This window comes from Torulaspora globosa, chromosome 4 (assembly GCF_014133895.1).
Source record: "Torulaspora globosa chromosome 4, complete sequence".
In the NCBI taxonomy this organism is placed as follows: Eukaryota; Fungi; Ascomycota; class Saccharomycetes; order Saccharomycetales; family Saccharomycetaceae; genus Torulaspora; species Torulaspora globosa.
The window spans coordinates 923,608-946,955 of NC_050730.1; the positions used below are offsets into that span (position 1 = coordinate 923,608).

The 23,348-nt window shown below is 48.4% G+C and overlaps 12 protein-coding genes and 2 non-coding genes across 14 annotated transcripts; 3 read left to right on the forward strand and 11 right to left on the reverse strand.

Annotated features, from left to right (window-relative positions):
* Positions 1–480: 480 nt before the first annotated feature.
* Positions 481–3,462, reverse strand: MCM6 (MCM DNA helicase complex subunit MCM6; the record flags this gene model as incomplete). The annotated part of the gene is made up of 1 exon (XM_037283771.1): positions 481–3,462. The coding sequence occupies one exon, from the start codon at positions 3,460–3,462 to the stop codon at positions 481–483; it is 2,982 nt and encodes a 993-aa protein (XP_037139667.1).
* A 257-nt stretch (positions 3,463–3,719) lies between these two features.
* HG536_0Dtrna9G lies at positions 3,720–3,790 on the reverse strand. The gene has a single exon. It is a non-coding gene; the product is annotated as a tRNA-Gly (tRNA).
* A 575-nt stretch (positions 3,791–4,365) lies between these two features.
* On the reverse strand, positions 4,366–6,540 carry KRE6 (beta-glucan synthesis-associated protein KRE6; the record flags this gene model as incomplete). The annotated part of the gene is made up of 1 exon (XM_037283772.1): positions 4,366–6,540. One exon carries the CDS (start codon positions 6,538–6,540, stop codon positions 4,366–4,368), a length of 2,175 nt encoding a protein of 724 aa, XP_037139668.1.
* A 607-nt stretch (positions 6,541–7,147) lies between these two features.
* Positions 7,148–8,095, reverse strand: HG536_0D05170 (uncharacterized protein; the record flags this gene model as incomplete). Its single annotated transcript, XM_037283773.1, has 1 exon — positions 7,148–8,095. One exon carries the CDS (start codon positions 8,093–8,095, stop codon positions 7,148–7,150), a length of 948 nt encoding a protein of 315 aa, XP_037139669.1.
* A 126-nt stretch (positions 8,096–8,221) lies between these two features.
* Positions 8,222–8,294, reverse strand: HG536_0Dtrna6A. The gene has a single exon. It is a non-coding gene; the product is annotated as a tRNA-Ala (tRNA).
* A 181-nt stretch (positions 8,295–8,475) lies between these two features.
* HG536_0D05180 (cell envelope integrity protein TolA) lies at positions 8,476–9,741 on the reverse strand (the record flags this gene model as incomplete). Its single annotated transcript, XM_037283774.1, has 1 exon — positions 8,476–9,741. The coding sequence occupies one exon, from the start codon at positions 9,739–9,741 to the stop codon at positions 8,476–8,478; it is 1,266 nt and encodes a 421-aa protein (XP_037139670.1).
* A 528-nt stretch (positions 9,742–10,269) lies between these two features.
* Positions 10,270–11,652, reverse strand: HG536_0D05190 (uncharacterized protein; the record flags this gene model as incomplete). Its single annotated transcript, XM_037283775.1, has 1 exon — positions 10,270–11,652. The coding sequence occupies one exon, from the start codon at positions 11,650–11,652 to the stop codon at positions 10,270–10,272; it is 1,383 nt and encodes a 460-aa protein (XP_037139671.1).
* Positions 11,653–11,877: 225 nt separating this feature from the next.
* On the reverse strand, positions 11,878–14,349 carry CBF2 (Cbf2p; the record flags this gene model as incomplete). Its single annotated transcript, XM_037283776.1, has 1 exon — positions 11,878–14,349. One exon carries the CDS (start codon positions 14,347–14,349, stop codon positions 11,878–11,880), a length of 2,472 nt encoding a protein of 823 aa, XP_037139672.1.
* Positions 14,350–15,093: 744 nt separating this feature from the next.
* Positions 15,094–16,944, forward strand: HG536_0D05210 (MFS transporter; the record flags this gene model as incomplete). Its single annotated transcript, XM_037283777.1, has 1 exon — positions 15,094–16,944. The coding sequence occupies one exon, from the start codon at positions 15,094–15,096 to the stop codon at positions 16,942–16,944; it is 1,851 nt and encodes a 616-aa protein (XP_037139673.1).
* Positions 16,945–17,554: 610 nt separating this feature from the next.
* On the forward strand, positions 17,555–19,378 carry NCA2 (Nca2p; the record flags this gene model as incomplete). Its single annotated transcript, XM_037283778.1, has 1 exon — positions 17,555–19,378. The coding sequence occupies one exon, from the start codon at positions 17,555–17,557 to the stop codon at positions 19,376–19,378; it is 1,824 nt and encodes a 607-aa protein (XP_037139674.1).
* An 83-nt stretch (positions 19,379–19,461) lies between these two features.
* HG536_0D05230 (uncharacterized protein) lies at positions 19,462–20,103 on the reverse strand (the record flags this gene model as incomplete). Its single annotated transcript, XM_037283779.1, has 1 exon — positions 19,462–20,103. One exon carries the CDS (start codon positions 20,101–20,103, stop codon positions 19,462–19,464), a length of 642 nt encoding a protein of 213 aa, XP_037139675.1.
* A 178-nt stretch (positions 20,104–20,281) lies between these two features.
* On the reverse strand, positions 20,282–20,608 carry MAY24 (May24p; the record flags this gene model as incomplete). The annotated part of the gene is made up of 1 exon (XM_037283780.1): positions 20,282–20,608. One exon carries the CDS (start codon positions 20,606–20,608, stop codon positions 20,282–20,284), a length of 327 nt encoding a protein of 108 aa, XP_037139676.1.
* A 301-nt stretch (positions 20,609–20,909) lies between these two features.
* Positions 20,910–21,677, reverse strand: PRE9 (proteasome core particle subunit alpha 3; the record flags this gene model as incomplete). The annotated part of the gene is made up of 1 exon (XM_037283781.1): positions 20,910–21,677. One exon carries the CDS (start codon positions 21,675–21,677, stop codon positions 20,910–20,912), a length of 768 nt encoding a protein of 255 aa, XP_037139677.1.
* Positions 21,678–21,881: 204 nt separating this feature from the next.
* URN1 (Urn1p) lies at positions 21,882–23,330 on the forward strand (the record flags this gene model as incomplete). The annotated part of the gene is made up of 1 exon (XM_037283782.1): positions 21,882–23,330. One exon carries the CDS (start codon positions 21,882–21,884, stop codon positions 23,328–23,330), a length of 1,449 nt encoding a protein of 482 aa, XP_037139678.1.
* Between the last annotated feature and the right edge of the window lie 18 nt (positions 23,331–23,348).

The window sequence follows — 23,348 nt, forward strand, 5'->3', positions numbered from 1 at the left end:
CCAATTTGAGATCCTCCTCGAGCCAGTGGGGTTTATAGCAGCACCTCATAAACCAACTCTCCTCTCCAGCTATTTATACAGGCACCTTGCTTAGGCCACGCCCGACAACACTTAGAGAATGCCCCTCGTTGTCCTTGTGATTGTCACTCGTTCCCTTTTACTTCTTGCTTTCCTCTTCTGGATGCGCAAACGCTCCCTGTTCTCGGCAGCCCGTAATCCACCTAAAATTTCAACGCTTATCTGTCTGCAGATGAACAGGGGAAAAATCTATCAGAGTAGTGGCTGCAGGCCGGGAGACTGGGGCTGGAACTTGGCAGCAGCAGGATAGACGGAAGCAGCCATAATTCGATGCATATGTCGAAACTCGTAGCCCAACTTGGCTCCGTATGCGGCCCCGGGCTGAGCATAAGGAAAAAAAAGCATGGGTTTCATGGCCATATCGAGATTATAGTTTGGGAGTGGGCGCGGATCTCCCAGAGGCTATGGGGAGTGCGATTGATGCTCCTGGTCGAGCGTGTCCAATATTTCACAGTTTGGATGAACAACGTATACGATTTTTTCTTGATTGGTGTCACTTGCGTCTGCTGGAAGGGAGGAGTCGTTTAAGTCGTGTCTTGTGCCGTGTATCTCCATCAGTATTCTGTCTCTTACCAGCCTTTTCAGTACTTTGAAGGCGAGTTTTCTTTCGGACCAGTACTCGCTTTCTGAATGTAGGTCATTCTCCTTTTGCAACAAGTACCAATCGACGATGTCCGGTGCGGTAAGTTCGGTGCCACCTTCACGCTCGACTTGCGCTATCTTGTGAACTATCAGGTTCATCATGGAGACGTACTTTTCGTAGGAAACGGTAGTCTTTGTCTTGCGTTTAGCGACGGGTTCTGGGGCTTGAGCGGCGGATGTAGCGGAATCGTGTGTTTCAGTCGAATCGGGCGACATGGCATCTCCATCGGTTGGAGTGTCGGCGTTGTCCTGCTCGTCCTGCGCTTCCTCGTTTTCATCGACTTCTATGTCGTCAACTTCTACACGGATTATGCTTTGACGCAACAAGTCGTACGCTTCCGCCACAAACGCAGGCGTTATTTCGTCGACGCAATTGGCCCTTGCGATGGCCTCAGACAATCGGATCATACTTTCCAGCTGTCTCACGGTGATTCTGTAGCTCGATCTACTATAGCCCTGAGCGTCGTCTGTTCTTAGTTCCTTGTATTTGGCGATTAGGAATTTGCGGGCTCCCTCTGTCAGAATGGGCTTGAAAGTGCGGGCGTAACGTATGTAACGTCTGAGTTGGTCCGCGGTGAACGGTGGATTGATAGCCTCATCCCGCTTCATGTGCAAATCCACAATGTGAGACGCCAGCTCTGTGTCTATTCTCTCATTGCAATCATCGAGAATGACAAAGAACAGGTCAAATCTTGACATGATAGGCGCACTCATATTCAAGTTGCCTCGCAGCGAAAGCTTCCTGTTGTACCTACCGCCAACTGGGTTTGCAGCAGCCAGAATCGAAGTTCTTGCGTTCAAGGTGGCATGGATACCAGCTTTCGCGATGGAAATGGTTTGCTGCTCCATGGCTTCGTGGATGGCAACCTGATCTGAAACGTCCATCTTATCAAATTCATCGATGCAACAAATGCCGTTGTCAGCAAGCATCAGAGCACCGGCTTCGATGGTGTAGTCGCCACCCTCCTCATCTCTGACCACAGCCGCTGTTAAACCTGCGGCCGACGACGCCTTGCCCGATGTGTACACAGATCTTGTGGCGAAACTTGTCACATATTTCAAAAACTGAGATTTGGATGTCGACGGATCACCAACAATGCAAATATTTATGTCACCTCTCAGTTTTATACCTTCAATTGTGCTTTTATGTACCCCACCCAACATCTGAAGGAGTATCCCTTTCTTAACAGCTTCATGTCCAAAGACCGCAGGAGCGATCGATCTCACCAGCTTGTCGTAGACATGTTCGTCTTTCACCATTTCTTTCAATTCGTTGATTTCGTTTGAATTTAAACTGTTCAAAAAAACCTCTTGGTCTTTGCCATCGTCGTTGTAAACATTTGTAGTTTGCAGATTATTAGTGGCCTGTAGATTGCTCTCGAGATCTGTCTCATCCGGTTGGGCCTGTCCGACGTTAGAACCTATACTAACGACGTGACAGGCCAGAAAGCTTATCGAATAAGTTAGATCACGCACACCCAGGGAACGAAGACCGCTAACACCGTTGTTCAGACCTTCGGAGCTTCTCGCAATTCCCTTTGTATCCATGGTAGAAGTCGGCTTAACACCAGGCAAGCCTAATTGGGCCACATTAGGAACAACGATCTCAGTACCTGTAAATTTACACCGATCGCCAGGCTTGGCCCGTTCCACACAATCACCACGTAAGATTACATCTAGAGTACGTGGCATGGAACCCGTCGGTATTTCATTGGAATTCTCCTGTATTCTGGCCTTCTGCCAGTCAAGAAACTTCGAACGCGAGACGTTCAATGTCCAAAAGGCTCTATTTTCGCATGAGGGATTAGGACAAAAGCTGGGTTCAGTGTATTTGAATGCCTGCTCAACATTATCAACTATGGCACGACACATATCACAGGTAAAACTGCCCTTGAACAGTTCTGGACGAACCTCGGAGGTCCTCGTAACTGTCCCTGAGATACTAAGCAAGGAGCCGATCTTCTCAGATCTGATATCACGAATCCTATGAACCGTGGGCAGGTTATAGAAGCTAATTTGGAATACTCGCTCGCCCTGCTCTTGAGAGCCCGAGGTCCGTGATCCAGTGCTTTGACGCGTCTCAGCCGCTTGACTATTTCCTTGCGAATTTGTGTAGTCTTCTATCCCACCCTCGGAATTATCCAATGAATCCCCAGAAAGAAGGAGGTCAGGAGCATATTTCCTAATAACGGCTCTCAGTCCTTTCAGCAGAAATGGAAGAAATCTGTAATATTGCTCCGATATGGCTAAAGCCAAAGCACCATTCTCTCTCATAGATAAGTGTCTGTAATCAATGTAAATGGTACTGAGGTCATATATTTTCATAAACTCGATCTGGGCTCTGTAAACTTTATCTCTTCTTTCACCATCAGCAGTGGGAAGCGAGAACTCCTCTAAAAAGAGTTCAAAAGCTTCACGCACCTTCTCTCCTGTAACATCTTCCACTTTTTTGACATGATTGATTGTTCTTCTTCTCATGCTCTGCATCGGTAGATCTGGTGCGGCATCGCCAGATCTGTCATCGCTAAATGCATTCTGTGAGCTGAGTTGCGAAGTGCCGGTTGCAGCGAAAGCGGCTGGCTGGGGTTGTGACGAGCTAGGGAACTGTGCCCTCGAGCCTAAATGAGATTCTTGATCGAAACCACTGGCGCTACCAAATCCGCCACCAAATGAAGATGGTGGAGGTGAGGAGTTCGACGCCCTATTGCTACTTGGGGTATTTATTGGTAATGGGGACGGCATGGCAGCGAAGTTAGCGATTAGATATTTCTACAACTCTCTGTTGAATAATTTTAGTACTGCAAGAGTTTCAAGATCCCATCTAAAAGCTCATTACGAAGCGCGAAGCGGACAATGAAAGAAGAGACAGCTGTTCATGAGAACAGGCAAACCAGACATTTCGCATGGACCATTGGCTGTTGGATGTGCTCATGTATCTGAAATCATGGTGATCTTCTTTTATAGTTAAGTGACAATTCAAGTTTCTGTATTAAAAAATTTGCGCAAGCCCGGAATCGAACCGGGGGCCCAACGATGGCAACGTTGGATTTTACCACTAAACCACTTGCGCTCGGAATTTGTTGTGCAAATTAGTACTGAATGAACCATACCAGTGTGGAACAGCCATGTGCAGCCACCTAATCTGACATCGCTATGAAGAATCTACTGATTTATCTTTTTACTATCTCGATGTTCACTTGGCACTCCGTTATTCACTTCACTTATAATATGTCCTTCTCGTCCATGGCTGCTAGCTGATTTTTGAATCAGGCATGTCAGCGACTAATAAAGTAAACTTTGATTTGTCACCCTGTAAATGTCGCTTCAGGCCAGCCAGGAGCGGATATTTTCACCCAATGCGACGCCTTCATCGGAAGCTAGTGTGATGAGCCTACAGCTTGCTTTGAATGTAATTTGAAGTTTAAAGTATTCTACATAATGGAACATTAACTTGAAAAAGTCGACGAGAATTGGAAAAGAAATATATGATCAGAGGAAACCGGCCTGTGTAATCGGTACCCTCTGCAGTGTTGTAAGTAATTGAAACAAATCGTCGAGTCGAACGCCGAGAGCTCTTTCCTTGATGTATGTGTGGTTGCGCCGTTTGATTGAGAAACAGCCTCGTAAGAATGCAATTGAATGAAATCAGCTGGTGAGCTTATATTTTGAGCTCTTACAGTTACCGGTCAGAATATTCTTCGGGAAAGTGTAACCAGCCTCTTCCCAAGTCGTCAGATTAGGATTCATGTATGCATTCAGGTGTGCTTGGATATAGTCATAGGTTGGGTGACTGGCGGGGTCGCAGGTCATATCCACCGAACCGTTGGGTTGATATATTCTCACGTAATCAATAGACATAGTCACAGGGAAGAAGATGTATTGCCAATCGATATAGGCCCAGTTGTTTGAAATACCTAAGTTCATCACGATGGACATTGGTTCCTTACTGATTCGTCTCCAGTTGATGTTGCCGTTTGGATGCAATGCCTTGGCGTAAAGAGTATAAGTAGGCACGTCTCCGACGAACCAACGGATGTACCCATCCTCGTCATCGTTCAGATACTCGTAAGCGTATTTTTGGAACTTGCCTGCGTTGGGACCAAATTCATACCACGAAGTGTTAAGGGTGGTAATTGCTGAGACTGCTTGCTGGACTGGACCACCGCAGTAAGTATTCATAGATGTTGTGGTGAAATTATAGATCTCAATAAAATCATAATCTGGAATATACCAGATGTCAAATGGAGCGATTTGATAAGATTGAGATGCAACACCGACACCCAGGTGAGTATCGGCCTCAGCTTCCAAAATATCGATTTCTGGGGCGCCTCTACCCGTTCCTTGATTTGGATGATCTTCACCATCACAAGTACAAATACTCAGTCTCTGGCCAGGTAAGTACGAAATACCATCGGGAGAACTTTGATTCGGCGTAATACCAGCATCACACGAATCATACGAATAAGGCCAAACACCTTCAGATGTGGCTGTGTAGCCCGGACGCGCAAGATTACCAATTGACCACAAACCAGGCCACAAACCAGTGACACGTCCGTAATTTGGCAAGTTTGCTGAGATTTCTAAGACGCCTTGAGTGAAACATAGTTTGTTCCAACTTTGAACCATTCCGGAACGGTAGTACAACTCATGGTTCTTGAACGCATCCATTCGAAATTGTAAGGTACCGTTCTGGGTCGTCACCGCATCAGGACTATACCACTCTAAATCGTGCGTAGCAGCATAATGGATGTCGGGTGCGGTCCAGAATTGGTCATCACCTTCATAAAATGTCCTTCCTACGTCATTGAACTCATCTGAAAACGTGAGTTGCCAGTATGAGCCGTCCTTGGCCTGTCTCGTCATCGCGCTGGATGGAGTGTCTGGATCAATCAAACTCGTTCTAATTGCTGAAAGCTGTGGATATTCGTAGTCAGTTAAGAAGAAAACGACCTCATCTTGCTTATGATGCGTAACACCGGTGAAAGTCAAAGTCGGCACAACGATGAAAATAACCATCGCGCCCAAGAATAGCCCCAATACGCCGACAAGTCCACCAAAGGATCTTTTACTCATGTGTTTGAAATCATCGACAAATCGCCTCCTATCCAATCTTGCTTCTTCCTCTGGGTCTGGATTGTGCAAATAGTCATCTTCTTCTTTCTCCTCCATCAATAGCGGGAACGACGATGCCGGATAGCCGCCAAACGGCGAAAAGTCCTGCTCACCAAGGAAAGGATTTGATGAAATCGATGAGCTGGAGACATTGCCAGCCGACGAAGAGGCCGACACCGGAGGAACGTGCCCGTGCGCCGGGTTGTTCAGCTGCGCCATCGAAGTAACCCTGGAGCTAACCAGCGGATACCTATCGTATTCCGGTGGGGACAGTATATCGTTGGCGGAGAGACCAGTGTTCAAAGACGTAGACGATGGTAGTGCCTTGGAAGGATTCAACCGTGTGTTATCACGTGCTGACGATCCAAGACCTCCCTGCGATGAACCGCGGCCATTCCTCGAGTAGTAGCCCTTGTAGTCCGATATCCGGCTGTTTCCCTGGGCCTGGTGTTGGAAGGTGTTGTGTATCAACGACGTTTCGCTATTCTCCCTCGCCTCGTAATGTATCGACGAGGAAGAAGAATCTGTGTTCCCGCGGCCTCCATGCTGGTCGCCACGCCCAAGCAACCCATTCTCCTCTTCTTCGCTGCCCAAAAACGGGTTCTGATTGGTGAACGAACGAGAGCCATTTCTGTTATCGTCGTCAGCCGAAGTTCCCAGCCCGTCGTTGCTGCTACTGCCGTTGTAAGTCAAGTTCCTTACCGACATGGCAATAGTCTGATCCTAGCGAGTGTATACTGGCGTATCTTTCAAAAACCGATACTTGAAGGGAATGCGGCCAATATGGTCCTTTTCGCTTGCTTTCTTTCTCCTTAGCTCGCTCGCCCGCTCGCTCCTAGAGTACAAAGAAACCTTCAGGTCCACTATCAACCAATATCAATCAGAGATAAAGATTGAAACGATCGTAGGAAGGATCGGGAATATCGAATAAATCTCTTCTAGATGCAACCTTGATCTGAAATGGCAAAGAAAAGCTAGAACTACTTCCAGAAGCTGTTTCCTTGACGATCAATCAATAGCTTAGCAGTAACTCCTGATCCTTCGACTACTCGAAGTATACAACTCGGTGAAAAGACGTCCTGGTATTGCAGCTGTCCTTGATCTCTTCGAGGACTAATTTTTTTCATTCCTGTTTGGTGAAACGCCATTCCTTTTAGGTGAAATTTAGACGCGACGCCGAGCCTCGAACGGGAAACTAAATATAGTAGAAGTGTCGAAAATGAGCCCCGCCAGAGGCGATAGTCAAAGTGTCAGTGCCACTAATTGCAGACGCCAGATTTACATGCTGAAATATATAACGACCAAGCTGGAATAATTAGATGGCAGCGGAAGACAAGATATCGTTCAAATACTGGTCAAAAGCTCCAGAGTTGCTTTTCTTCCATGCCCTGTAGTGAGACTGCACGACAACGGATGGAACTTGTTTCTTTCCATCCCAATCTATCCAATCGTAAAGGATCACTGCCTGTAGGATGTCTAGCTCGCTCATGCCGCATCGTATCTTGGCTGCATCAACTATGGTCCTGGTTGGAGGCGGAGTGTTGGATCCGTTGGATCTTGTAGTCTCTCCGATTTTGCCTCCAGGGTGCATGACTTCGAAAACCTTGTTTCTAGTGGCCAAGTCACCGTTGCTGTGTGCCTGGCTCAGCGCCAGAGATAGACAGTCGAGTACGATGAGCATAGAGGTGCTGGAGACAGTAGGGGCTTTCAACCCGTTTTGAACTTCGCACTCCTTGACCTTCTTCGGCACCAGCAAGCATTCGTCGCTCATGGAGCCAATCGTGCTGTGAGCTTCTGCAGTCACAGCTACTTTTTGGATCCGTCTGCCGTTTTCGCCATGCCAGATTTCCTTCTCGTCAAGATATTTCAAGAGTTGGATGATCTCCTCGGTTTCACCGCTGGTGCTACAAGCCATAATGCAATCACCTTCTCCCACGGTCCCTATATCCCCGTGTAGCGCATCCGTTGGATGCATCGATATCGAAGACATACCCATCGACTGCAACGTCGAGACAACTTTGTTAGCAATCTTCAAGGATTTACCACACCCGACGAAAATGATCTTGTTTCTAGCTTTCAAGCAGTTGCAGAGCATTTGGATGATACGTCCCACAGATACAGCAGCATTCGCGTCGGTGTAGTAGTAGTCAACTAGACGGTCCACTTGGATAGAGTGGTGGGTGAGTAATGTTTTGAAGGAAGCGATTGAGGAGTTGATCACCGCATCAGTACAATAGTCCTTGGTCATGGTTTCACAAGCCATTTGGCTCCAAAATCATCCAGCTGGACGATAGAAACGGTGCTTACACATCTTTATAATAGTTACAGCCCAAAGAGTCTGGTGGGTTTGCTATAACGCAGAAATCTGGGAGGGTGGGAAAAAATTTAATGGACGAGTCCGGAGTCGAACCGAAGACCTCTCCCATGCTAAGGGAGCGCGCTACCAACTACGCCACACGCCCGTTGTTGGGGAAATTTATTTAATGAAAACTACATAGCCTGTTTTGGAATCGAGGGTACACAGGAAAGAGCTAGCAGATTTTTGGCTTCAAGACTTTTGTAATCTCAATTTTACGCAGTGCTGCAACTCATAAACTCGTGCGCTTAAATTATTACATAGCTAGACAATGCAATTCTCTATAATTATATCTCCTCTAGTATAGGAGAGCCTTGAGGTGATCTACTGAGAGATTCATTGAATCGCTGTATTTCGGCGTCATCCACATCTTCGAGGATTGGTGACTGATATCTCCTGAGGCTGTCGCTTCGCTCTTTGGTGTCTTCGCGTTCATTGCTGTCATCGTTACCGAAATTTATGTTGATCGTAACCGTTTTGGGAGATGAAGCAGTCTTTGCTTGTTCGGACCTTAGCCTCTTTGCTCTTTGTTGCTCGATTAGAAATGCTTTCTTCTCTTTCAGTTGCTGCTCCTTCAATCTTCTTGCTTCTTCTTTAACCCGTTTTTCCCTCTCCTCCTCGGCAATCCGTCTTCTGAGTTCTGCCTCTCTTTGCTTTCTCTCCTTTTCCTCATTTCTCTGCTGTTCTTCCTTCTTTCTTTGCTCTTCCGCTTTGCGAGCCTCTATCTCTGCTTCCAGTTTAGCTGCAACTTGAGCTTCGACTTTAGCCCTTATATCGGCTTCCTCTATAGCCTTGTCTGCAGCTTCCTGAGCTTCCGCCTCCGCAGCTCTGCGAGCTTTCTCGCTTTCCTGAGATTCTTCTTCTTCAGAGTTCCCAGTAGATTGGGATTGCGACCATTGGATTAACCTAGCGAGATTGTCTGTCTTACCTCTGCACTCGTCGCTCTTCACCAGTGCAATCTGCAAGATACCGTACTCCAGCGTCTCATTAAGTTTGCAGCCTACAACTTTAACATCGTCAATCCGACAACCGATTTCAAAAGCCTTGCTTACTCCATCCTTATGGCTTGTAACGGTCAATTCGTCGCCCCTGTGGTTCAAATCAATTTCGTATTCCTGGAATAGCGATCTTGCAACCTTACGGCTTACGGTCTTCATGTTTAACCTGGAGAAAGCCTCGCGCATAAGCTCCTCCTCATCAGCTTCTTCTTCCAAGAAGTACGAATTGCCCCACATGTCACGGACCAAATGGTAGTTTGGCCTGTAGGATTCTTCCTTGAGTTTGACGACTTCGCTCTCAACAGCGCCAGCAACCAACCCATCAGGGACTTCCTTCCAAAGCGACAAAGTGTAACCTTCTGGCGATTCATCGACTGTGTACCTCAATGAAGCGGAAGCTCTGGAGGGCATATATCTTAGATATTGACCACTACTTCGCCCCAAACCCCTTCTTCTCTTGGGAACTGGAGCCACTACTGGTTGTTCGAAACCAAACATGTTGAGAGATGGCAAAGTCTCAAAGACACATGGTGATTGAATAACTGGGAACATCATGGCTAATGGCTAATATGTGATATTATGAAAGTTGATCTTACGGATTCTTAATTGTTCTCCTGGTGACATGATACAACTTCAGCTGGATAATCTGCCATGTTTTATACAAAGTTTTGGCCACCTACCAGCTGGCATACCATCAAACATGCTTAGTCAAGAAGTAAACGTCCTTGCAATTCCATCAACTTCTTAGAAGCTGTCCTTATCTTCTATGCGGCTGTAGCACTTTCTAGAAAGTTCTTACAAATATCATATCACACGAGTGTCAGTCTGACGATAAGATGGTGAATTGAACCTGACTGCGAAGGTCGTTGAGCCATTGAGAGCCCTTCTTGCTGTGTTGGCTCTCAAATCTCGTATGTCTTTTGCATGTTTTATCGCTTTAACGTTGTTTATCCTCTACAGACTATATGTTTAGTATGAATCCGAGAACCTTCGGTCAAACTAAAAAAGACAGATAGAGAAAAGAAAATAAATATACAAAGATCGTCAATTTAGGACTGGCGAGTCTTGGATTTGCATCGACGGCTAACCTGTAAAATAGTCGGCTACAAAACATATCGAACCCCGCCACATAAAGAACCGGAAGATGGCGCGTAGCCATTTGGGTCTGATCTTGTAGAGTAGGATACCGCAGTTGTCTCCTAGAAGATCGTTTTTCTCAGCATCCAAGCCTACGCCGTTCTTGATAAGTCTTCTAGCGGGGCAGCCCCTCCAGAAATTCCACCATTTGAACTCAGGGCAGAGAGAAACGCGGTCGAGATGCTTGGTCAACGGCCCTGTCGGTCCGTCGATGTAGCGCCATTGCACGGGGCACCATTTTTGGCGCGGGTCGCTCCAGGAAAGCTGTTTGTCGCCCCAACGGCCGCCGTAATGAATCCAGCTCGTGCCCATTGACTGTTCTTTCGCTCCGCAGGGAGCTACTTCGAGGTCGTCCAACGTGTAGGCGTAAAAGTTTAGAGAGGGATCCCACATGGGGCCGCGGTCAGTGAAGTCGCTTAATGGCATGAAGAAGAATGGCACATCGTGCGAGTGCTGGCCGACTGAGGCATAATTGGCATGTGTGCCTCTTGCACTGAAGATTAGCGGTCTGTAGATAATGTCCGGGGTCAATTTGCCATTTTCTCGACGCAATTTCTTGACCTTTTCAAGGGCTTCGTATCTGTAAGCCCCGCCGCCACCGTGTGCACTCATCCAGATGTACTTTGGCTCACCCCTGTAAAATCTAACCAGCGAATGCTCCCAATCGCCCACATGGTTTCCCCAGGGGCCATAACCCATTACAAATGCACCTAGATTGAACGGATAGAAGTAAAACCAAAATGCATCGACCCACCCATTCCCCTTGTCTGCAACAAAGAGCACAGCTGGAGCATTTTTGATGTGACCAGTGCCGTACTCGGGAGAAAATCCCAGAAGCCACCTGGGATCCTTGTCAAAATCGTCCAAACTCGTCATGTAGACGAGATCACTCGGTATCTTCACCGAACTGCCATTCGGAAGTTTGTAGGCATAATGGCTTTTCAAATCATTCAGGGTCAAGTGCTGCTGGTCAATAATCGGTGTGCCACAAGGATCGGTGAGTTTGAAATGAGTCACATAGTCTGAAATATCAGCCGGCCAGTACCTTTCCTCGCTGTACAAATGAACCAGCGGACAGTAATCTACCACATAGGTCGGAACTTTACCTCTCTCTGGCAAACTTCTGTTCTCATCGCTCAACTTACCGGGCGGAAGAACCGGTGGTAAGTTGTGTCTTTCAGCTTGGTTATCAGCTTCGTGCAACTCATGGAAAGGATCATCATCTAGCCAGGGTACGAAAACTGCGTACACACACGCATCTCTACACCAGCTTGCTAAATAAATAAGCAAAATGGCACATCTCCAACCCGTCAATTGGAACTTTCTCATTACCTATAGCGCATCTAACATTTAAAAGTCGCCAGCCTTAAGGCACTTGTAGAGCTCATGCGAATGGTCCTTGAACGATAGAAGACCAAGGGAGGTGACCCATCTCTTCAAATTAATGTTGATACGAGACGTCTGCTAAGCGACTAGCATTTTGACGTAACTATATACGTTAGTAGTTATAAAACGCTAGGCTCAATGCAGTCAGACATCTGAGGCTGTGCCATGCTATAGATCCTTCACTAGGCCCTCGAAGGAGTTGTCATGATCTTTCTTCCAATCTCTGAGTAGCTTCGCGAGAGAACTCAAAGTACTGCCCTCTGAGCGGGCATCTCTGAGACGTTCGCTGATTGCTACTGCTTCATATCTATCAACTTCTTTTTGATTCACCAAGAAAATGTAGAATTCGACGATAAGCTTTCTCTCTTTGTACAGCTTTTCGAAACCTTTTCTCCAGTCCTTTCCATGCGATTTGTTCATTGAGTGGACACATTGGTTGTTCATGTTAGGGTTCGGCGTAAACCATTCGAGTATGACGTCTTCGACGGTAGTAAGATCTGAGTTCATCTTGAATGTCCCCACCGTGTCGTCAATCGGAGCTGCAATGCTGGACGTAGATTGATTATTGGTGAGGGACGGTGTTGCACTCAGTCTCGGTTTCTTTCTGTTTGGCTCTTCATTTTGAGCGAAGGCTTTTGCTATTTCATCACTGACTGTTCTGGTGATCATTTCTTGAATTTTGGCTTCCCAATGCTCCATTTGCAGTTTCATTGTGGACCTAACTCTATCACCGACCAATTCATTGACCATAAACTTGAGTTCCTCTTGGAGGTCATCACCGTTGATATCCTCTTCGCTTTCGTCTTCCTGCGCATCATCGATTGCGAATAATCCGTTGTTATGCTTCCGCTTCTCTTGATCTTTATCAGCTTCTTCGGCTGTCTGTTCTTCCTTCTTCAAATATTCTCCGACATCTTGCGGTTTCGAGACATTGATGTTCTCCCTAATGGTATCCTGTAGAAGGTTCAGCTGATGAATCATAAACTCTCTAGATGATTTCTTCATGTCTAGCTTATCAAAAATGCTTGATAAGGAGGAAAGAAGCATCTGGAAATTCGTGAGCGTCTGGTATTGAACGAACTGATAAGTTTTGCTCAAGACTTCATCCGCCCCTAGGCCAGCAGCTGGCGGTGGTCCATTAGCAGATCCGTGCACCGTGTGATCCTCTGGGCCGACTTTAAGTGGCTCCATCAGCAGGTCCTGGAGGGCTCCCCGGGTCAACCTGTCGAAACCTGGTAAGACATCAAATGGCACAACGTTAGAGTCACTCCCAAGATGGTTACCAATGATCTGATGAAAATAGGACTGGAAATCTGCGTTTTGGAAGATGGGATCTCTGAAAAGGTCGTGTTGAGGAAAAAAATTATGAATCCAGGGCAAATTGAGCACCAGCCGCTCCCTCAAGCGCTCCATTAATTGCAGAAATTGCTTGGCGTCCGCGGTCAGCTCTTCATATTTTCGCTTGTACTGTTCAATCTCGGGGAACACCTGAACAAGCAGGCCCTGCGGAGCTCCCGTCTCATCTGCATTTTTTTCCTTACATCGATAAGGTGACCTGAAGTTCATGATCTGATAAAAGTCGAAGGGCACGTTGTTTGGGAAAGCGGACGCCTTGGCGCTGGAATCCTGTTGGAAAAAATCGTTGAACACTTGGCTCGACAGAGTCGGATACTCGAGACTACTCCTGTTGAAGTACTCGCGCCTCTTGTACGGCAAATGGCAGTATCGAAACACCGTAGAGTAATAGTTGCTCAGCGTCTCCTCTCTTGGATAGTCGGACAGCGATTTGCCCCGTATCAGAGGCAACTCGCGCCAGGTGTCGCTATCAGCGCCGCTCGCCAGCAAGTTGGGGAAACCGTCGCCCTTAGTCACAGAGCTGACACCGTAAAACCGCAAATACAGGTAAGCAGCCAGCGACGTAAGCGGGCACACAAAGGGCAGCGCCTGCGGCTGGACCGCCAGCGGCATGTGCGATCTCACCTGCGGCGACGAATTCGGCAGATACGCCTGCAGCGACGACCACGTTTTCCGGTCCATGCACAGCACGCCGCCCTCAACGCTCTGCAACTCAGACAGCCTGGTCTTGCATCTCTGCTCGTACGACAGGTTCGTGTACACCCTGAAATGGAAATCCACCAGAAATCTCAGCTTTTCCAGACACGTCCTGAAGTACTTCTCGGACAGCGTCTCTGTGTAGCAATTCCACAAATTCAGCGAGATCTTCACCACCGGCAGACTGGTCTGCCTCGCACTCCTCGACGACGCCCAGTTCGAGTGCAGTCTGACCACATTTTCCAGATATTTTTCGTCGAGCGAACACTTGTTACCATGGATAGCGCAGAGCCTGTGCAAAAACTTCAAGCTGCTAATAACCTTTTTCAAACTCGCCACCCTGCCATCCTCCTCGTCACCATCGCCGTGCTCCCTGGCCCGCACCACCGTCTCTATGAGAAACCAATGCACCAGATGGCTCGAAAACGGCAAATCCCTGTACAACACCTCTTCCTCGACCTCCCCCCGCTCCAAGACCTCCCTTTCCCTCAGCCATCTGATATACCTGTCACCGTACGACTTGTACTGATGAGCTGTCCTCGGAGACACCGAGTCCACAAGCTTCCTCAACTGCGCTTCCTTCTCCATCACTCTCTGCAGCCGCACCAAACACTCTATTCCAACAGCGACAAATATAACTACTTACTATACAAGATCCACAATCTCTGTCGATACGCGAGCGCGCCCGCCATCCGAGTTGCACATTCCTACCAAGTCTGTGTCTGTCGTTTACAAAATGCCTCGGCATGTTCTTCCAACAACTGTAGTTACACAGCAACGCGCTCGCGAAGCTCTCTTATTGCTACTTTGCCGTCTAACCACCAGCCTCTCTTCCGGAGAGTGACAAAAACTTCCGTCACACTCCATCCGAGCCGTTTTATTCTTGCCAGAGGGCAAAGCACACACAATAGATGTCAGTCAGCCTTTGCCGGGCGTAGAGCCACCTTGCGCAGTGCACGAACAGGGTTCAGCCGCGAACGAGTTGTTTTGCAGCATTTTCTGAGGCTGGGAGCCGTGTATCGGAGAAAATTGACAAGTAATGTTTCTGCCATTTTCTCTGGTGGCTGCAACTCGTTTCTGCAAGACCGGAGCAGCGCAGTGAATTTACCGCATCAAGCTCTCTGTAGGGCAAAAACAAAACAAAACGAACGGGTATATAGGGTTTACGTATCTGACGGTTTCGAGCTTTATGGTACCGCACCGGCTAGATTGAGCAGAGGCGACGGTGTTGGAGAGAGCTTTCAGAGTGCGATTTTCAGTTTTTCCGCTAATTTCTCCGGCCGGCGACGGTAACTAAGATAATAATAGAATAATAATAATTAATATTGTGGCATGTCAGAAGTGGAGTCCGTGGATTCGTACACCTCGGACATCTCGTCCGCGTTGAGGGATGACCAGCAACCCCGGGAGTATGTTCCGTCGAACAGCAGGAACAGCGGCCAGCCGCTGAACCTGACCAGGACCGAGACGGTCAAGTCGCTGCAGGAGATGGGGATGACCTCCGCGGCGCCCGTGCCCGACATCAACGCGCCGCAGACAAACGGGAGGCCGATGATTTTCCCGGAGGAGTACACCATGGAGACGCCGACGGGGCTGGTGCCCGTGGCTACGCTGCAGTCGATCGGCAGGACGTCGACGGCGGTCTCGAGGACGAGAAGCAGACAGATCGACCGGCGGTCGTCGGTGTCGTCGTCCGTGGCGGGGAGCAACTCGGACGAGGAGGTCCGGAAGGAGAAGCCGGCGGCCGGCGGGCCCGAGGAGCCGGAGCTGGATCCCGAGATCGAATTCGTGACGTTTGTCACCAACGACCCGGACAACCCGCACAACTGGCCGCTGTGGAAGCGGTGGGCGTACACGATCATTCTGTCGTGGCTCGTGGTGTGTGTCGCGTACGGGTCCGCGTGCATCGCGGGCGGGCTGTTCACGGTCTCGGAGAAGTACCACGTCGGGTCCGAGGTGGCGGTGCTCTCTGTGTCGCTGATGGTGATTGGGTTTTCGCTCGGGCCGCTGATCTGGTCGCCCGTGAGCGACCTGTACGGGAGAAGAGTGGCGTACTTCGTCTCAATGGGGCTGTACACGATCTTCAACATCCCGTGTGCGATCTCGCCAAACATCTCTGGGCTCATGGTCAGCCGGTTCCTCTGCGGCGTGTTTGCCTCGTCCGGTCTCTGTCTGGTCGGCGGCTCGATCGCGGACATGTTCCCGAGCTCGACAAGAGGTAAAGCGATCGCATTCTTTGCAGCAGCGCCTTACGGCGGTCCGGTGACGGGCCCCCTCGTCAACGGATTCATCTCCGTGTGCACTCGTAGGATGGATCTGATCTTCTGGGTCAACATGGCGTTCGCCGGCGCGATGTGGATTGTCGTTGCTTTCATCCCAGAGACATATGCACCCGTGATTCTGAAGAAAAGAGCCGCTAGGCTGAGAAAGGAGACTGGCAACCCGAAGATCATGACCGAGCAGGAAGCGCAAGGCGTCGATTTCAAGGAGATGATTCGGACGTGTGTCGTGAGACCATTGTATTTCGCCGCCACCGAGCCTGTTCTTGACGCTACGTGTTTCTACGTGTGTTTGATCTACTCTCTTCTATACGCGTTCTTCTTCGCTTACCCAGTGATCTTCAACGAACTGTATGGGTACAAGGATAACTTGATCGGGTTGATGCTGATTCCGATTCTTATCGGAGCGCTGATGGCGCTCGCTTTCACATTCTGGTGCGAGAGCCAGTACTTGAAGTTGATCAAGACACGACGGGCGACCCCCGAGGATCGGCTGCTGGGATCGATGATTGGGGCGCCGTTCGCAGCCATCGCGTTGTGGATCCTTGGTGCTACCTCTTACAAACATATCATATGGGTCGGTCCCGCATCTTCCGGCATTGCGTTCGGGTTCGGCATGGTTTTGATTTACTACAGTTTGAACAACTATATCATTGACTGCTATGTTCAGTACGCGTCCAGCGCTCTCGCCACCAAAGTTTTCTTGAGATCCGCCGGTGGTGCAGCTTTCCCCTTGTTCATCACCCAAATGTACCACAGATTGGGCTTGCAATGGGCCTCTTGGCTGCTGGCCTTCATCGCTACCGCCATGATCGCGTTGCCCTTCGGGTTCAAAAGATGGGGCAAGGAGTTGAGACACAAGTTATCAAGTAAAGATTACTCTATCGACTCAATCGATGCTTGATGAGCTGCTACAACTAATCCTACAAAGTACATACCTAGCATAGCAATTTCCAGTAATCAGATGAAACATAATACGCAATATCTTTTTGTTAGCATATATTCTGTGCGGCACTTTGACCTCGGCGGCTATGCCGCTTCACACATCAGCTGTCTGGACCTATAATTTATACTCATAGCGTCAGGACCGACGTTGATGCCTCATCGAACAATTATGCTTGGCTGTCTCCGATTGGTACAACAAGCGCTCGGAAGAATGATCGTGGCGTACTGCTGGTTCGAGTTTGGAAGAAGTCGTAAGATGATATTGGACTGTTCGAGGCAGCTGAAATAGGTAAGGCACAAAGATAACAAGGTATGGCAAATGCGTTAGGCATGTGGAGTGTTGAATGAAGCGTTTGGTAGGGTGTTTAGGAGACCTGACATGATTCAATTGATTGGCTCTTTCAAGTATATTGGACCACCGGCCAATAGGATCGGTTACACCAGCCCATTGCTTGTGTTTTACAAGAACGTTAGCGCTACCAACCTCTCGAGGCGCGATATATACTTCAGTCAACACGTATCGGCAGAGCCTTAAAGTAAGAAAAGCAGGACAAAAAGGACTTTATGGGATGATAACAGACAAGTACATTATCCATTGTTTCCATCAAGTTGATCAGAACTTAGAAGCGTGTCTGCAACGCTTCTCGTTGGGGCCAGCGCAAACAGTACAGGCATCGGATAATGCCAAGCTCCAACGCCTGCAAGAGGACTTACTGGAGATCAAGGCTATTATCACCAAGATCACAGACGCAGCGCAAGACGCAGTATCCAGGCGATACTTGGACATCGACTATGATACAATTCTGAGAGTGATCAAGAATCTTCCCGAGGCACAACAGGATCGTGAGCTAACACAGATAGAAGTTATTGTAAAGAACTCCATTTCTGAATATGTGATACTGATATGTTACTACACTATTACCAATGAATGTTTGTCGTTTCTACCGGTAGCCTATGATACTCGAAACTATTATCAAAATGTGGGCGATTCTAAAGTGAAGTCCCTGCTGTATTCGCTGCAGAATTCGCCCGCGAAGCTGTTCGACTTTGGGAGACAAGTCTATGATAAGATAGACAAATTAAACGCATATCAATCAACTAGCAAACTATCCCTGGAAACTTTGCGGAAGTTTGGTTATGATATCGTTGATGAGTTAAGGCCCCAGTTCAGTAGAGCGATGATGGTACGCAACTTTCAGCTGGTTGGACTCCCATTAGAATCAAGGAGATGGGTTTCTCTCGTGTTTGATCTTCCTCGCGCCATGATTCGCGATGAACTGCATAAGAAGACTGAATCGCTTGATAACTTAACCAAGGAATATACTAGCAAGCTTGGTAGATTAATCAGTGAATTTCAGAAGAGCCAGTGTAGCCAGGACCCAGCTGATAAGGCTAAACCAAACGCCTTGAAGAAATTTCTGAAGCTGCCCAGCGAAAGCACTTTATCTGACGTGGCTCAACAAACTATGAGATTCCACTCTGAGATCAAGGCTATGCAAGTTCAGAAGCCGGGGAAATTGATAAGATACTGGCCAACTGCTCTCCTCAGTTTAGCATACGGACCAATTTCCCTGTTATACTTATGGGATGCGAGGTATAGAATCTTACAGTTCTTTCAGGAAAACGTTGTTGATTTCGCAAAAGGACTGCTTTACAACTGGGTATACGTACCTTTGAAACACGTTTGGGCCACTGTGAGGCATGACGAGGACAGCTCTATGGCTGTAATGTCAAAAGGTACATTGGACTCGGAAGTTAATTCTCTTACTCGAATGATTGTAAGTTTTGTCAATGAAAACTCTGGTTCCCCAGTCAACGATGAAGTGCTTATTGAAAAAGTGCAGCAAGGAGATCTGACCAAATTCATGGAAATTTACGAAACTCAGTTGAGACATCCGATCAGGAACATAGTCTCCGGAGATCTTGTGCGGTCGCTATTAATCCAGGTACAAAAAACAAAGGTCGACGGTTCCCTAGCGCTGAACGGAATCGATAAAATGCTGCAGTCTCAGCAACTTGTCTTCGGCGTTGTGGCCATCTCTCCCGCACTGCTGATCCTATACACTACTACCGTATGCCTATTCAGACTGATTAAATTGGGAACCGTCTGGTCCAATATGCAGGAGTACAGGGAAAAGCTGAGCACCAGCCTCAACAATCTTGAAAGGATACTCAATTACGCAGGCAACGAGGATGATGAAAAGTACCTGAACCAGGGATTGCTCACCATAGAAGTCTGCAATGTGGCAAAGTTGGGGACTCTTCTAATCCCCAAGCAACGGCATAACGAGTGGCTCAGAGATGTCGAGGAAGTAGCGGACTTCAAGCTTGTTGAGGAGGCAAAATTCAAAGTAATAAGCAGGATATACCATGTTTACGGCAGATACTTCTGAGAGCGAACAGTTACATAAATCATAAACTCAAACAGTAGCCCAGAGGAACATTCCATCTATATGATCACCAAATACTACGACTCCTAAAAGATACTGTTAACAAGATCTGAACCCATGGTGGCACCAGCACCGAAGATGGCAGCATTACCCAACTTACTACCAAATTTCCGCAGCTGACCGCTGGCATGGTGCTGCTGTGGCTGCTCCTGCTGCACCTGCTGCACCGGCTGTGGTGCCGGCTGTTGCTGATAGTACCCAGTTGAAGGAGGTGGGTAAGGCAGTGGCTGCTGGTACGAGCCGCCAGACTGCTGCGTGTCCATGCGTTGCACCTGCTGCTGCTCATATTGCGGTGGAGGTGGCACGCTGGGACGAGACGCTTCAGAGCCAGAAAAAGCCGGCTTGACGTAGTTCGAAGGGAACATGCCGACGCGACCGTTGCATCTACCCTTGAACCACTCATTCGAAGACTTTTCCAAAACTTCCACTTTGTCGCCGGGACTCAAAGCCAGATCTCCATCCTGCTGGGGATCAAAGCGATACAACGCTTCGACAAACTCCGCACCTTTGGACGCAACGGAATCTTCTGACTCATTTGGACGGTATTTCTGAGGCAAACTGCTGTTGATCTGGTTGTACGTTTCCTCCGAGATAACGTTCGACTCCCTCAAAAACTCAAGTTCTGTCCTGACAGTGGTTAAAGAACGGTTGATCAACGAAGCTGACATCTTTCAAATCCAACTCCGGAAGCCTGCAATAAATGAACTCTCAATAAGTGTGCTGGAAGCTTTCAAGTATGCTCTCTTCTGGATTGATCCTTTTCTAGGCGCAGCTCCTGGGAAAAAAGCGTGCGAATTGCTAGAGCGACAGCTAATACAAGCATTCTTGGCATATCCGGACAGTTCTTCACATTACGGTGCCAGAACCGAAACAGCTGGCGCAGAAGTCGTACATAATCTGGACTATGGCACAGAAGAGCGGAATCCAGGTGGACATCGCAAAGAGCCCGGCACTGTAGATGCTGCCTATGAGAAACCCGATGACGGTTCCTGCAGCTACTGCTTGCAAACCGCCGTAGAAGAGATAGATGGCCATGAGCCATAGCCCGCAGGCGTTCCGCCTGTGGGTGTAGCTAGCGCAGAGACCTGCGATCCCGTAGAAGGCCTCGTTGAAAATAAGAGTCCAGTAGAGGGTGAACTTCCAAATGTCTACGACATTGTAGAGGACCGCCATGGGTGTGTCTGGATCCGGGATATGCAACGAGGGGAACGAGGGAGTAACGTATCCGACTGGGATGTCATTGTTGGTGACGAAGGACCTGGGTTGAGCTGTTAGTGCCGCACGATGCGAGAACAGAGGGAGTAAGAATACACATACTTCATGCAACAAGAAAGTATGGGACTTCACAGGGACATAGAGATAGTTATCTAGTATATGGTCTAACTAGTGCTCCGAGAAGTAGCGCAAGAAGCACGAAGCAATTCATCCAGCGTCGCTGGAAGACACATCACATGGCACGGGCACGCCGTGACGATCATTCTTCATCCTGCTCGTCGTCGTTCTCCTTCTTTGCGATGCCGTGCTTGACCAGCAGCGCCTGGATGTCGTCTGGGCTGAAGATCTTTTGGTAGACCTGGCCGTCCTGGCCCTTCTGGATAGTCGCGAACTCGATGCGATCGCTGGTGAGGGCGCTGCTGTCTGTAGTCTTCGAAAGGGTCTTCAGCGCCAGCTCGATGGCGCCCTCCAGGTTGATGTCGTCTTTGTAGTCGACCTGGAGGAGCGTCTGCGCCGCAGAGGTGTTGGCACCTACGCTGATCGCTTTCCAGCCGGTGTAGTTCCCCGACGGATTCGAAGTGTAGAGCTGGTAGCCATATCTGTCGTCGCAGCCGGCGTATATGAACGAGACTCCGAACGGTCTGAGCCCGCCGTGCTGCGTGTAGCCTTGCTTTATGTCGCTCAGCCTCTTCACAAGGATCTCCACCGGTATGTCTTCGTTGTACGTCCGCAGATAGTTCTGAGCATACACTCTCGCGGTGTTTATAAGTATCTCGGCATCTGCTGTCAGGCCCGCCACGGCAACCGTGATCTTGTCATTCAGCTTGTACAGTTTTTCCGTCGACGTATCCTGCTCCAGCAGCTTACTTGTGACCTTACGCTCTGCTGCCAGCACAATACCATCGGACGCCATGATTCCGATAGCTGTGCCGGCATGCGAGATCGACTCCAACGCGTATTCCACTTGGTAAAGACGACCTTCGGGCGAGAAGATCGTAGTTCTCGAATCGTACCTTCTGGAACCCATTTTCGCTCAATTCAAACAGCACAAAAGAGCCAATTGCTCTAACTGATATGCCGGATCGCGCTCAACCAACTGCAGATCGACACTCGCGCTATACCGGTTCAATCTGAGTGTGCTGTTGCAAGTAAAAGTGTCCATCCTTTGCCACCGCTGAGTTCTAATAACTTCAACCGTGTTACGTGACATACGCTTGAAGAGGGCATCTCGATGACTAGAGCTGGAAGACCACTTGAAGAGGTCAGAGAGGCTTGTTTGATAGGGTCAAGGCTGTTGATGGGCCGTGTGTGGAATACGTTCACGGCGCCGGATGGTAGAAAGTACTACTACAACTCGCGGACGAAACAGTCGAGCTGGCAGAGGCCGGAGTCTTTCAATGACGATGAGAGCGGGTGCAAGGGGAAAAGAGCCAAGCTGGTAAGCGAGATTGAGCCGTTCTACGTGGTTCCTTTGGTCAATGACTGGAATCTGGTGATTTGTGACACTGGAGCGAAGTTTTACTACAATTCGACGGCGAGGAAATCCACCTGGACGCTAACAGACACCCAGAGCCTGCAGCTGTTGTCATCGCTATCCAAGGATAAGCTTGTGGTGCTTATCGGTGTGGCTAGGGGTTATGACACGGAAAGAAGCGAGCAGATTTACAAAGAGGTGATCCACGAGGTGGAGGCTTTGAGAGAGACGCAATTGCTGGACACGACAAGCGGCCCTGGCACCGGTGATGAGGCAGGAAAGGAGGAGTCAGACGATCAGGAAAACACCGGAGGCTTAGTGACGGCGTATAGCTCATCTGACGAAGAAGAGGGAGCAGTGGAGAAAGAACAGGGCGGTGATGGCGAAGAGAGACAGCCGGCTGGGGCCTATAATTACGACGTTGACGTTTTTAACAATCTAGAAACTGGTGGCGAGCCAATCGAAGGACTCGAGCGGAATACTGTTGCTCAAGAAGCTCTTTTTTCACTCTTCGATCGGTATAGCTGTGATCCATATTCTGCTTGGTCAATTCAAGCCAAAAAGATACAAGACGATCCCGATTTTCTGAAAGTCTCCAAGGACTCTTTGAGAGAGGAAATTTTCGAGGAGTGGTGCCAGCAGAAGGTCCGCAATTATGCAGCGGGCGGTGCGGGCCAGGAAGTTGAGCCAAGTGAGGACGATGACGAAGGTACAAACGCATATGATGGTTTAGAGCCTTTGAAGTTCCATTATTTGGCGCACATTGTGTCCAAATCCACAATAACGCCAACAACAATCTTTCTCGACATCAAAAACGAAAAGAAGACAGACTTCAAGAAGTACAAAATTAAGCAATTCGTCGAATCCAAACGTTTGCAAGAAGCATTTGTGTCAAAATTGTTATTTTATTACAAAAGGATGACGACCGAAGAGAGAAAAAACGTCTTCCGGGAGGCCCTGGATACTCAGCGACATACCATCAGAGAGAATCTACATAAAAATCTGCAGACCGTGCGAAAAGCATTGGATGAAGCACCCCCAGATCCGGATGATTCATATGCCGTTGAAACCAGACTCCTAGAGATGGAAAACTGGATGGGAATTTCTGGCAATGTACCAAATCTGGCCGATGATCCTAAGTATTTCGTGCTTGGGATTAAAGATAAGATGAACGAGTCTATGCAATATATAAAAGATATTATATGACATACTTGGAATTTATAC